At 26.4% G+C, this 14,757-nt stretch overlaps 1 protein-coding gene across 17 annotated transcripts in view; it reads left to right on the top strand.

The window, feature by feature from the left end:
- LOC107442127 (neuron navigator 2) overlaps positions 1-14,757 on the top strand; it is a 524,062-nt gene that overhangs the window by 330,700 nt on the left and 178,605 nt on the right. For 3 of the 17 annotated variants that reach the window (XM_071180177.1, XM_071180178.1, XM_043039756.2), the window contains exon 1: positions 13,956-14,180. The exons of the other annotated variants lie outside the window; for them this stretch is intronic. In XM_071180177.1, coding sequence (XP_071036278.1) covers positions 14,147-14,180 — 34 coding nt within the window. In that variant the 5' untranslated portion in view covers positions 13,956-14,146. Of the gene's footprint in view, positions 1-13,955; positions 14,181-14,757 lie in introns of those variants that run through there. 17 annotated transcript variants of the gene reach the window in all.

The following is a 14,757-nucleotide window of genomic DNA, read 5'->3' as shown; positions in this document are numbered from 1 at the left end:
TCAGTTACTACGGAAAATATATGTGAAATATATTTTTTCCGTATCTGCGAAAACTTCATTTCCATAGTTGATTTTTCTTCATCTGACGATATTAATAGCAATGAAAAGATTTCGACATATTTACTGTTTTAACTTGTTTTCCATAATAATCAACACTTCCACTTCTCTTTTAGGTTTTATGAGAAATTTTAGTTCGTTTTGTAAGTGCCATTTATAGTTAAATTTGACGGAAATATCCTATTAGTTTTTATGGTTTGTAAGTTACAAGGTTCAAGTATCTCTAGACTTTATAACTTGAAATAAATGTGTCTAAATTCTCTGTTTTTCTAGTTCAGTTTAGAATATACTCTTTAACTATGTTATATTTAGTTTTTAAAATAATGAAAACTTTTTTTATGGCAATATTTTTTATAGTTGTATGTTTGTAGTTTTCATTTATTGTTTTCTTTAGCTGTGGCCTTGGTTAAAAAATAATAAGTAAATAAAACTTGATTTATCTTTCTGTTGTATCGAAATGTTGAACATAGTAAATAATAAATATAATCAGACAGAAAAACATCAGCCATATAAAAACAGCACATCTTTAAAGGGAAAAAAACTTATTCTAAGTTATGTCTCTATTACTTGAAGTTTTAAAACTAGTTAAACTGTTATTATTTTCAATAAATGTTTCAAGCGATTTCTTAAATTAAAGCTTAGTAAAGTTTTTATTGAATCCACATTGTCTCTTTCAAATCTAAACTTTAAACGGAAAAAAAATCCGCATTGTCTCTATAATACCTAAACATTAAAAGAAAAAAAACTTATNTTATGTCTCTATTACTTGAAGTTTTAAAACTAGTTAAACTGTTATTATTTTCAATAAATGTTTCAAGCGATTTCTTAAATTAAAGCTTCGTAAAGTTTTTAATGAATCCACATTGTCTCTTTCAAATCTAAACTTTAAACGAAAAAAAAATCCGCATTGTCTGTATAATACCTAAACATTAAAAGAAAAAAACTTATTAAAAGAAATACATCTATTAATTGAAGTTTTAAAAATAGTCATACCGTTATCATTTTCAATAAATTTTACAATCGACGACTTAAATTAAAGCCTAGTAAAGTTTTTAATGAATCCACATTGTCTCTCTCAAACCTTAACTCGGCGTCCAATTAAATTGCTTTTCCATGGAATTAAATGAAGCCTGTATAGGCTTAAAAAAGTATAGCTTGGTGACTTATACAATTACATTCTGTTCATTCATCAGTTCATGACAGAAAGAAGGGGGCTTGACCTCCTAATTATTGTTTTTCTTGGTCTATCGCGAAGTGCCTGAACGCGCACAGCATTGTCAATTGCGATCAGAGCGTGAAGTTGATGTTTCTTTATGCGGGTGTTCTATGGCTTGAAAATGGTCGATCAGAATCACGTTTTTGAAAGGGATAGGTGGAATAAAAATCGGGGATGAATGAAATCTTCGGATTTGTTTACGTCTATGTCAGGGTTATTTTGAAAATTTTCTAATTTTTCTCATGGAATTAGTATGTTCTTCTCTGAATTGGGCAATATATTGTAAAATAACAATTATTTTTAACATTGCGATAACGAAATCATAAAAAGTATTCTCAAGAAATATCTTGAATGCCATCTTTTACAATCGCATATAGAGGCGCGAGCATCATCGAACATAATACATATCGAATGGGTGGTATTCCGGTTTTTATCGAAGTCTTAGATCACGGTTACTATCGATGGCATTATTATCGTGAGTGTTAATGAATTTCATGAGAGATAAGGAAATATGATCAATAAAAATATAATGTAAAGTATTTAAACTGGGAAAATATCGCAATCGTTGCTTCCCAGCGATATATCGTATCATTAAAATACAATATTGCCCAGCACTATTGTTGTTTTTTTTCGGGGGGGGGGAGTGCAGTGGTTTTAATCCTATTTTCATGTAAAATGTTTTTAAATGGTAAATTATAAAGTGATAATGTTTTCAAAGGTCTTTATAGATCGCTGCATTAGCGTTTGATTTATAGTTTAACCCATTTTTTTCGTCAATTAATGATAAAAATTAAATGATTCTCAACCGTTATTAAATAAAGAAAAAACTTTAAAAATAATTATTAACTCTCATTTTATTAGTACTCTTAAAACAGAAAATTTTTTAGTACATTAGTACTTAGAACATTAGTAACTGAATACCTAATTTCTCACCTTCACTTTCTTTGATTTGAGAAAAACGCAAACTGCTTTCCTGGTTTATGTTTTTTTTTAATTTATAGTATATTGATGATTTTTTTTATAAAATAAGTTTTAATTCTTATGTGAGTAAAAGATTATATATTCTGTTATAAGATCTGTTACGATTTTTAATGTTTAGACATACTTTTGTCTTTTAAAGTCGATAAACTTTTTCGCTTATATTTACAATTTTTCTGGAATTTTCATACCTTACAGCTAAAAACAATGTTTCTAACACTTTATATTATTTAATTACCTAAGATATTAAAATACAACTATTTATAAGGCATTTAAATATTAAATCTTTATAAATAAATCACAAACTATTTAAAAATTAACTATGAAAAGTTTTAAAAAACGGAGCTTGCAATATTTTAAAGCCAGATGTCATACATTTAAAAGTTTATATTTAACTATGTTTAAAACAATTATTACTATAGATGTTTTTTGTAACACACTATTAAATTATTTTAGAATAACATTTATATTTGCAATACATCATTTTAAACAAAGTTAATTATTTCCTTTTTTACTCTATTTATATATTTTATTCATTCATTATTTTATTTCATTAATTGTTTGTGAATAAGAATGCAGTAAACTATTGTTTAAATTCATCATAAAATATTGTTTTGAACTCATAATAAAGTGTTGTTATTGTTGTAAACAATAATTCTATTTATTTATGTTTAAATCAAACAAATTAAACATTTTAAATACGAAACAGTATAAGAAATAAAATTTTCAATAAATCAATGATTCTATTACTAGTATTTTTATTGCATTATTTTTTTTTAGAAAATCTGTACGAATTATATTAAATTGTTCTGTTAAGCTAATTTTGAAATCTAGTATATTTTGAGAAATAATTCTTCCATTAATTGTAAGTTATATATTAAATATAAACTTGATTTTATAGATTGATTTGAAAGACATCAGTTTTCTAATATGTTTTTTTTCTTTCTGTTTTTACTGTCAATTTAGTCTCATTTGTTTATGCATAATGTCTAGTTCTTTTAATTTAGTTTCGCTCTAGATGGTCAATAGTCACACACATGACCCGAAAAAAATCATGGCTAAGTTTACTACTGGCCTGTAGTTCCGTCGACACTAAGGTCATGTCTCATTCATATTGCCCGGATTTCTGTTCTTCAATTTGAAAATGAAAGTGTATAGCATTTTAAACCCCCTTTTTTGTTGTCAATTGACTTGTGTTTCCGTTGTTATGATTCTTGTCGAATCTATTTCTTTTGTTAGAGAAGCCACGTTAACATGCAATTCCTGTTTGGCACGTGATTATTGTTTTCTGCTTCTCTGTTTCGATTTAATTTTATTATGAGTTGACATGATTATTGTATATAATGAACGCATTGTATTTAGTTACCATAAAAATTATGCAACATCATGTATCCTTTTAAAATTATTTCAGATAGGTAGGCTACACAGTAAATTGAATTATTATAAATGATTGAAAACTCGGTTGATCTGTTTTCTCAAGATGTGATCCTGAAACAAATATTGATTAAGTAGGATGTATCTCGGAAAAAAAAGCAGTAATTTTGACAAGTAATTACACTGTAAAATTTATTGCTGAAATTACGGTAAAAAGTGCCGGCACTCATTGTGCCAGCGCTATTTACCATAAAATTAATTTTTATCACAAAATTTTACGGAATAAAAAAAAGCTGATATACCGTAATTTTTACAGCAACATTCACTGAAACACTGTTAATTAAAAAAATATTGCTGTCAAAATTACGGTAGAAAATCTTACTGTAAAAATGAGTTTTACGGTAAACTATACCGGCACTGTGAGTACCAATACTTTTTGCCGTAATTTTATCAGGAATGTTTTACAGTGTAGTTTATTTTTGCGAAATTAATTTTTAAATGACAGGTATTTTTTTCATTTAAGCGTCATGGTATTTTTTAAAAGGATTTTATTGTTTTAAATTTAAAAATGATGCAATTCTCAGATACTGTCTCTTAATTGCTTTTTCTCTACGTACACTGGTAGTTAAAAACAATAATTTAAAATCAATTACACGATTTAAATTAAATACTCCTAGTGTTTAAACTATCTAAATCATTTCTACAATTATAACCAATCTATAATCTAAATATCCTTTCATTCCTGCAATAAACTTGCATTACTAGTAGTAATATCGTTACTTATCTTTCTCTCAATATAGAATAGTAAATAAGAATTTGCTTGTTTGTTAATGCAAGGTTTTGAATTATTTGAAGCAAACAGTGATTTATCCCACCGTAAGCGGCGATCGTGATTTTTATAGGTAAGAAATAGTCGATAGAATTTAATATAAATATCTCTAATTTATGCATATTACTGTTGTATGCGTGTTAATTTGCTACTAGTTTCAGGAATTTGTTTACAAATTGTAAAAAAAATGTATTTTTGCACGGAGAAAATAATAGTATGGTATAATTACCGTATTGTAATGGTAATAGCATTTCTGATAAAAAGAAACATAAATATGGTAATAATATACGGTATTCAAACCATTTATTTGGTAATTTTTCTATTCATATGGTAACGATATAACAGAAGTTCTAGTTTTCAAAATTGTGCTTTTTATCTCTGAAAAGTACATTTTACCGAATAATTGATTTTTATGCCATGCTCTATGATATCATGATAAAATTATCAAATTTTAAGACATTTACCAAATTTTCAGTATTTTAAAACCATATTTTTTTTCAATTTAACAAAATCATTACGAAAGAGCATCGCTAAAAATTGGTGTTCTTATAGAGTCAAAAACACGGTTAATATTACTATAATATTCTGATAGTTTTGACCATTCTTTTGACCAATGTATGAGGTTATAATAAACATGTAGTTTAAATTACATAGGAATATTTTTCTTATGGGTATGCATGTGTATGGAATAACAAATCCTTCTATGTATATTATGATCACCTTATATGACAATTCATTTCCATACTAGTCCATATGGGTTGATGTGAAAGAATAAATATGTTTAAATTCAACTCGTGTCTCACTGGTTGAACATCTGCGTAACGTATTTTCAAAATGTAATTTTCAACTTAGAAATTATATACTACGAACCCAATGGAACATTAATGTAATTATATCGATATTCCATTCGTTTGCTTGTTCTCTAAATGAGTTAGTTAATGTGATATTGGCACGCGTTCATTGTAATTTATTTAAATATTCGCATCAATCCAAGTATTCTAACTATCTAACAACTCGCACCTGCTATATATTTCTGATCTTTTTTCGATTAAAATAGTTCAATAAAACTGCTTGATATAAACATAGATGCCTCGTTAAAATTATAGCTTACTAGATAGAATTTGAGCATTTTCGAAGCTAACAGTTATATATTTTTTATTTTGAGGTATTTTTGTTATTTTTATTTATTGAAAGAACTGTAAAATATTACTAGTAACTATTTTCTTTAACCTTTAAAAAATTTATGTAATTTAATTAATGTAGCAATGTTTGGAATTATTTTGTCATTTTTAATATTGATAATATTTCTAAGTCAAATTGAATGCATCGAAGTTCTATTTTAAATTGATATAATCAAAGCTGCATTTAAATAATATTCATCTTTTATGAAACTTCTAAACAAACGATAAACTGTCGATTTTATTAATGGCAAAGTTTCGGACTCATTTTATAATTTTCAATATTAAACTTTTTTAAACGAAATTCTGTATCAACAGACGATTTTAAAATAATTAAAAATTATACTATCATTTTATCAGACGATTTTATAAACTATAAAAAGCTCTTTATGAAATCGTTTTCTCGTTCGTTTAATTAAATTAAAATTAATAAAACAAAGTTCAATTTTGATATAATATTATTATGCATTTTTAAAAAGAAAATTTTAACGTCTTTCTTTTTGAAATTTTGACAGCAAAATTTGTAATATTTTAAATGAAGCATCAAAAGCTTTTAACGTTTCTCGATTTGATTCACTAAAATATATAAAGTAAGCAAATAAAATGTTCATATGAATAAGTTAACTTGCACTTACGTATAGAACAAAGCATAATAGGAAAAACGCGTTTGATGAAAAAATATGATTCCAATTTTTAGGCATGAAAGTTTTTATGTTTTTGAATCATATTTAAATAAATGCTTTTACAAGTATTGAAATTATAATTCATTTCAAAAAACAAAAGTAGTTTTAAATAATATGTTAATAAACTGGTAGAAAATGTAAAAATATAATACAATACCTACAAAATATAATATGATATGATTCGCAATTTTAATGATTCAGTTATCTGGGGCTTTGATTTAAATTGTCAACTTTGCAAGTATTCCAGAATATTCAAATTGAAAAATAGCATACAATTGATCTTGTCCGGAGAAAGGTCATGGTAACCAGCCATTTCCCTCTTTTAAGAACGTTTATTCTATTGTGACGATCCATTTCTTCTACAATGCTTTTCTTCCTGATCAGCAAAATGACTATAAATCATTATTACCCTTATTTCTGAATATATATATCTTCACATTTAGAACATGAAAGAAATCACACTGCTGTTGCTGGGGGATTTTTACTTATTTATTAAAAATATATTCGATTGGTAAATCCTGAGAAATTATTCTATCTTCAGTAATCTCTTCGGCATCCTTTGTTTTCGAACGTTTTTTTAAGCTACCGCGTTAGTTGATACACAGTGACTTCTTTGTAATCCGTGACCTGCAGTGTCTTGTATCGAATCTTGTCTTATGGATCAAAGGTTGGGCGGGATAAATAAACCAGTTCTTTAGAAATTGATGATTCGATATCTAAACATTGAAGTTCATGATAACAAATATTTTTATAAACTGTTACTTTGTTTATCTGTGAACTTGGTTCATTATTAAAAAAGAATAACTGTTATTTTCTTTGGGAATTGCTAGTTGATTTTATTGAGTTGTCTGAAGTGTGTATGAGTTAAATTTATTGAAACTGATTTTTTCTTAGTTTCACGACTATGTATCAGCTTGCGACAGGTTTTAAAAATATTTAATATGCATTGCAATGATATGCTTATAATACATGCTTATTATATAAAATACATACTTATACATTGTCAATTAGTATGAGAATATTAGCTTATGTATGTATGAATATGTTAGCTTAGAAATAACACATAACTTTCGAAAAAAATAGTGTAAAATATTTGGCACTTTTCAGGTTTTTGAACTTTCTTTTTAGTTTGTTAACCTTAACGTGTTTAACTTTAGTTTTTATAATATCTATGTTATGACAAAAGAAAAGAAGTAAATAAATAAAAAGTGCATTTATAAAATCATTTTTTTCAATATCAATGTTTCTCAGTAACATATAAAACTATCGATATTTTTTCCGAATTAACTGTAAAACCTAGAATGAAATACATTCCATAAAAACTGTAATAAATAATTTAACAATGTAACATAAGTAATTCTGTGATGAGCAGTGTTATGAGCAGTATAACATCAGAAGTCTTATTTAAACATATGTTTTGCAGTTGTGAAAATGTGTGCTCTAATTTCACTTGTTTCATAATTCATAACTGAAGGTATCTTTATACATTAAAAGTATCGGGTAATAGTTTCAGGCTTTTCGAGACTTAAAAAATTTATAACTGTGTTGATGCGATTTAATTTTATTTGCCTATGATTTTAAAATGTTTTGTTTCACTCATAATACCATCAAATCAGATATTTTATAATATGACAGTTTAAAAAGTTGATGAGTTCACTTATTTTAAAATCAGTGTATTTTATTTTAAAACTGCAATAAATTAGAATTTTTTTACTTCTCTTTTAATCAACTATTAACTGTTAAACTAATTTTTCGGAAGTTCTTAATCATTTTATAATTATATAGCATTGCCATACGTCTCAAAATTGCAAGTTTGTTTGTCTGTTTAAATACTTATTTGTAAAATTATTCCTTAGTTATTTTCCAAATACAAAATTTTCTTATATGCAAATGACTTTTTTATCATAGTGTTTTTAAACATTAATCTGAAATGAATTTTTGTTTTTTTCTCGTAGTTATTTATTCAGTCTTTGAAATTATTCATTTTCAAATATTAAGGAAAAATGCAATTTAAAAAAAATCGAATTTTGTTTATCATTGAAATCGAATTATAAGCTCATTTAGAAACTATTTTTAATCATAAATCTAGCTTTTGTTTTAGCTATTAAAATATTCTTTTTCAAACGCGATCAGCTTTCTTTCGTAAATTCTTACAATATCAAAAAAGTTACTCTTACAATATCAAAAAAAGAAAAATGCAATTTAAAAAAAAAATCGAATTTTGCTATTCATTGAAATCGAGTTATAAGTTCATTTTAAAACTATTTTTAATCATAAATCTAGCTTTTGTTTTAGCTCTTAAAATTTTCGTTTTTAAACGCTATCAGCTTTCTTTCGTAAATTCTTACAATATCAAAAATGTAATATTCTTACAATATCAAAAAAGTAATTAAGTTAAATTTAGTTTCAACTTTATTTGCATTTGCATTACATTTTCGCATTAAAAAATTTCTTTTCCATTTNAAGTTCTTAATCATTTTATAATTATATAATATCATTTTATAATTATATATACAATTATATAACACATCATTTTATAATTATATAACTTTTATATCCCAGTGTTTTTAAATGCTAATCTGGACTGAATTTTTGTTATTCTCTTAGTTATTTATTCAGTCTTTCAAGTTTTTCATTTTCAAATGTTAAGGAAAAATGCGATTTAAAAAAAAATCGAATTTTGCTGAGTTATTCATTTTAAAACTATTTTCAATCATAAATCTAGCTTTTGTTTTGGCTATTAAATTTTTTTTTTAAACGCAATCAGCTTTCTTTCGTAAATTCTTACAATATCAAAAAAGTAATTAAGTTAAATTTAGTTTCAACTTTATTTGCATTTGCATTACATTTTCGCATTAAAAAATTTCTTTTCCATTTTTTTTCAATGTCATATTATCACAGAGCATCTCCTCCTACGTCATAATGTATTAATAACAATAACTCGAAAATGAAAAACAATGATCATTCTTAACTTCATCATAAGCTATTGTTTATCTAAGTTCCTACAAAATGTTCCAATAATCATATATTTCACCTCAATGCTTTCAGTTCTTCTATAAACCTTCAAAACGTTGCAGAAGATGAACATATTTTCTTTCCTTAGCTCTGACATTAGAAAAAGGCGGATATCACAAATTGCTGTATTATTTGAGCCAAAAGAAAAATCTTTTTCAAAGAAAGTTTCTGATCTCCCAACCTCGAAATTTTTATATGTAGGTTCGATTCAGCGTGTGCTATGAGATTATGCTATACAAATTATGGTTTTGTTGTCTTTTTAGAGTTGTTTGAATCATGAAAACATCGTGCAAAGCTTTTAAATGTAATGCCATACTGATGAATATTTTTTCTCAGAACGAGAATTAGTCATAATACCAATTGATTTAAATCTTGCACTAATGCGTGCTTGTATAAATATAGGAGAGACACCTATTTGTTGTATTTTATTTATTCATTTATTTATTTCTACATTTATTTATTTAGTCATTTATTTTTCATTAAATAATTAATTTATTATTTTTCGAATTTTGATGCTTAAGATGTATTCTTAGTAATATAGTTTGTCTTTTAAATGTATCGATGATTATCGTATACAATTACAACGGGAGCTCGAAATCGAAATAATTGCTCATTCGAACTCAGTATAAGGAAAAGTTAATTCCTTTGAGTTAAAAAAGTTTGTATTTCTTAAAAAATGCTTACGACAAAAAGTTTGAAAAAATGAGTTTATATCTTTTTTACTTTGCGTGAATATACGATTTATATGTATTTTTAAATTTTAATGAAGCGTATAATTATTTTTTTAAATAAATAGAGCTAAATTGGTGACATGCTTAAAACGAAATTTAATTTTAAAGTTGCTGAGGCGTTTAAAAAAATCATATCATGATACTTATTTATTGCAAATAAAATATTTATTAGTACAATAATTTGGTAATATTAATATGAAGAGAATATTTCATATAGCAACGATAAAATGATAAATAATGCGGTTACAGTTTTTCATGCATTTTTAATTCTTATTTTTTTTAGCTAAGGAGGATATATTAAAATAAGAGTTAATTGAGAATAATAAGGAGCTTAATATTAAAATAAGAAGTAATTGAGAATAATAAGGAGCTTAATATTAAAATAAGAGTTAATTGGGAATAATAAGGAGCTTAATATTAGAATAAGAGTTTATTGAGAAGTGCAATGCAAATAAATTTAATTATTTCAAACTGTTGTTTATAAATACTAATTCTTGAATATAATCTAAAAATATTATACTATATAAAATATTATAATATGTAAAGTATTATAATATGTAAAATATTATATTATGTAAAATATTATACTACATAAAATATTATATCATATAAAATATTTCTTCATTTTAAAAATATCATTTTAAAGTTACTTAAATTGTAAGTAGTGTACATTACTATGTGTGTGTTATATTTGAGGGAAATATAGAAGGTTGAATTTCCCCTTGTTTACATTACTATTTTTGACTATTACATTATTATATTTTGAATAATTAATTTGTTTAATGTATTTTAAGAGCGTACACGCACGAACCTTCTTACCTGAAGGTGGTATATGAAAAGAGACAAAGATTTTCGATATGGTATATTTGGGAACATTATAAGACTAAAAAGTTTGAAAAAATCGAGCATCTGACCAGAAGTTATAAAGACTATTTGCGTAATGTATAATTTCTGAATTAATTGTATAAGTTGCCAAGCTTTACTTTTTTTTAAGCTTTTACAAGCTTCATTTAATTCCATGGAAAAATAATTAAATTGGACTTAGAGCTTAGGTTAGAGAGAGAGACAATGTGGATTCTTTGAAGACCTTACTGGGCTTCAATATAAGGCATTGATTGAAAAATTTATTGAGATTGCATTAAATGTGAAAAATGAATAAATGAATGAATAAATAAAATATGACGAAAGTTGTTCACATTTTCAGTAACTATTGAATTCCACGAGTTGATCAAAAGTATTTTATTAAAAGTATTCAAGCTACGGATAAAAGCGTTACTAAAATCGTTTTATCTTATTAATAATTTTGTATATGAAAATCCTCGAAACGTTTTGAATTGGAGTAATCCCATCTTCTCTTATCATGCGTTGGACTCATTATTTATTCATACTCATTGTTTCAGTAGCCATCTGGTTGATACTCGAAACGCATGAGTGGGCAGACAAAATCGAATCGTTTTTCGAATCCTCTTTGTGACGGGGTGCAAAACTTAAAATCCTACACATTAAATCATCGTAGAAATCTCTAGTTCTCGTTTTAACCTTTTACTTGACTCCTTTTTTGTTTTTAACCCTTGTACGTGACACCGACTACGAGCGACAGGAAATGAGATCAATAAATGCATACGCCTCGATAAGTATTTTTGTCACACTCTTCTTATCGGAGTCGACGAAACTATTCGTAAGCAGAAATGAATTTCACTGTATGTAACAACACGTAAATGTTAAAAGCTTCTTTATGTAAGTTAAACGTAAGAATAACACACCCTGAATTTAAATTCATTTAAAAAAATTAACGAATTCGAAGCCATCAAAATGAAACTTTTCCATCTTCGACACACTTAGCATTAATGGACACTTAAAATTCATACACTATTTGACGTTTGCTACAGTTTAATGTTTCTAATTATTTCATTTAGAATTACTTGGAAATATGGTTCGAATATAAATAGATAAATATAGTTTATGATTGAAAGCAGAAAATAATCCACTCTGTTTTATATTCTTCCACATATTTTTGCTCTAAATATTTCGAAATACATTTCTATTTAAAAATAATAATAATAATTGAAAAAGAGCCGCAATGGCTCAGGGGATAGAGCGTTGGCCTTCCACTGAGGTGAACCGGGATTCGATCCCGGCGATGGCTGGTCGATACGAATTCTGCATCCGGCTAGCACCGACCACAGTGCTGACGTGAAATATCCTTTGTGGTAGATGGATCATGGGGTAGAGTCCCCTTGCCGTCAGGCTAACCGTGGGAAGTTCTCGTGTTCTTCCTCTCCATGTAACGCAAATGCGGGTTAGTTCCATCGAAAAGTCCTCCACGAAGGCAAATTTCTTCTCATACTTGATCCAGAAGTTCCCTTGTCTTCTGGATTGAGTTCAAAATGACAAGGCTACGGAATTGAACATTAGTAGTCGTAAACCCAAACATTGGGTCGTCTGTTCAACGACGATTATAAAATAATTTGAAGAAGAAAAAAAAACGAAACTTATTATTTTGTTGTTTTCACTTCTTACAACTTATGCAAACTTATTGCTAAAATGTCATAAAATAGTATGCTTTTCGATTTCGCCCTAAAACAGCTTCTGAAACAAGGGCTCCAGTGGGTCAGGAAGAACAGAGAAAACCTGAAGTTGTCAGGGAATTTTATTTTAACTCTAAAAAGAAGGAATAGTCATACATGGAAAATGACCAGTCTTTGAATTGTCATCAGTTATTGAGCTTTGATTTAAATAATTCTAACATCTATTTCAATTATTTGTTGTAAAAATCCACATTTTAGTGAAACTTCCATGCTTCCATCCTCATTCAATGATATTTTTTGCTCACAAAATCTAGTACTTGACATTACGAATTAAAAGTTTTCTGATGAAAAATTGCATGATATGGATAAAATATGGTGTGGATTTTCATTGAAAATTTCTTGATATACCTGGAAAAGTCAGGGAATTTTTTGTTTCTGAAATTGAGTGGTAAACCCTGTGAAACTTATCTTTGATCAAAATGAGTTTTCTGTCATAAGAATAAAATGAAATACTTTTCGAAAAATCTCTGAATTTATTTTCTAGTTAAAAAAAAAGCTAAAATTTTTATTTATAATAATCCTCTACAATAGATATTTTTAATCACAATTTGATGAAAATGAAAAAAATTATACTTCCTTAGCGTGAAACTTATCTTTGATCTGTAGTCTTTGTATCTGTAATGACCAATTAATAAGTCTAGTTTATAAAACAAACGAACATTGTAGAGTTGACATAGTAAAACAAACTTACTTACACAGAAACCGTCAAATAATCTACAGTAACTCCCCAATATGGTAAATCCTTCATGACTTCTTGAATAGTGTAATTGAGAGTTTGTCTGCTAAAAAACATAACTGATTTCGACACAATCAAGGTACCTGACCCTCATCCCACTAACCTTACCTAAACCCAAACCTAACCCAAACCTCCCCTATTTCTAAAAAGGCAGAAAATCAATAATTAGTGCTTTCAAAAGCAAAAATTATTCTTTTTATTTATTTATAAATGCATTTAAAAGTGAAAATTATTCTTTTTATTTATTTAATTATTTGTGCATTCAAAAGTAAAAATTATTCTTTTTATTTACTTATTTTATTTTAATTTGTTTTACCTAGATATTCTAGAATTGTTAATCTAGAAAACTGAAAACATTATTATTTTTCGCAAAAAAATGAAATAAAACTTTTATAAATTTATTCATATTTTTAAAATATTTTCTCCTCTGAAAATGCACCGTTAGCATATAGCGGTTCGTTTGTATTAGTGGACAAAAATGGCAGTAAATCTACTTGTTTTTTCTGCGATTTCTCATTGGCCATGACGCAATAGTAGTCATAGAGTGACGTAACAAAGCTACCGTCGCTCAACTGACAGCTGAGTAGTTCATTTAAAAGAGTTGAAAGTTTTGTTGTGGCCAGGTTATCATCCGAGGCGAGTGTGGTCAGGTGGTTGTAAACTAACCTTTAGAATAATATTTATTTGACCATATCACCTTCATTTCTTTCTTTTGTTGGTGAATTTTACATCAGAATTTGTTTGTTTAGTTTTGTTGTAAAATGTTGGAGAAAAAACTGTTAAAACCTCGTACAGGTATGTTACTTATTTTTTCGTGTAATGATGATTATTATCTTTTTTAGTATAACCGTAAAATGTAGTGGTAACTGTAAAATATTAGAAAAATATTAACAATCTCAATTCATATAAATCTTGAAATTGTATTTAAATTTAATAGATTAAAATTGGTTGCCGTTTTTATTCTTTAATTTTAAATAACTACTTTTCTGATTATTTTTTTTTATTTATTATATTATATTTTTTATTTACAATATTTTTCAAAATTTCTAACATATAATAGTTTAATTGTAAAGTGCATTTTACATTGCTTAATTTTAAAATTACAATCAATATTTTCATAGAGTTATTTATATTGAAAACTTATTTTTTAAAATAAACTTAAAATTTATATCTTCAAAATCTTCAGATGCTTCTAATTAATACCATTTGACTATTTTAAAAATAAAAATAAATTATATTGGGAAATATTAATGTTTAATATAAATTATTTACTTTCTAGGATTGACATTCAGCATATCTTAATTTTAATAGTTTTCTTTTTAATCTGTAAACACCATTCCTTAATGGATAGTAACACCTTATCGGCGGAAAT

The sequence above is a fragment of the Parasteatoda tepidariorum genome, chromosome 4 (genome assembly GCF_043381705.1).
Source record: "Parasteatoda tepidariorum isolate YZ-2023 chromosome 4, CAS_Ptep_4.0, whole genome shotgun sequence".
Taxonomy (NCBI): domain Eukaryota; kingdom Metazoa; phylum Arthropoda; class Arachnida; order Araneae; family Theridiidae; genus Parasteatoda; species Parasteatoda tepidariorum.
This window is presented reverse-complemented; position numbering and strand designations above follow the sequence as displayed.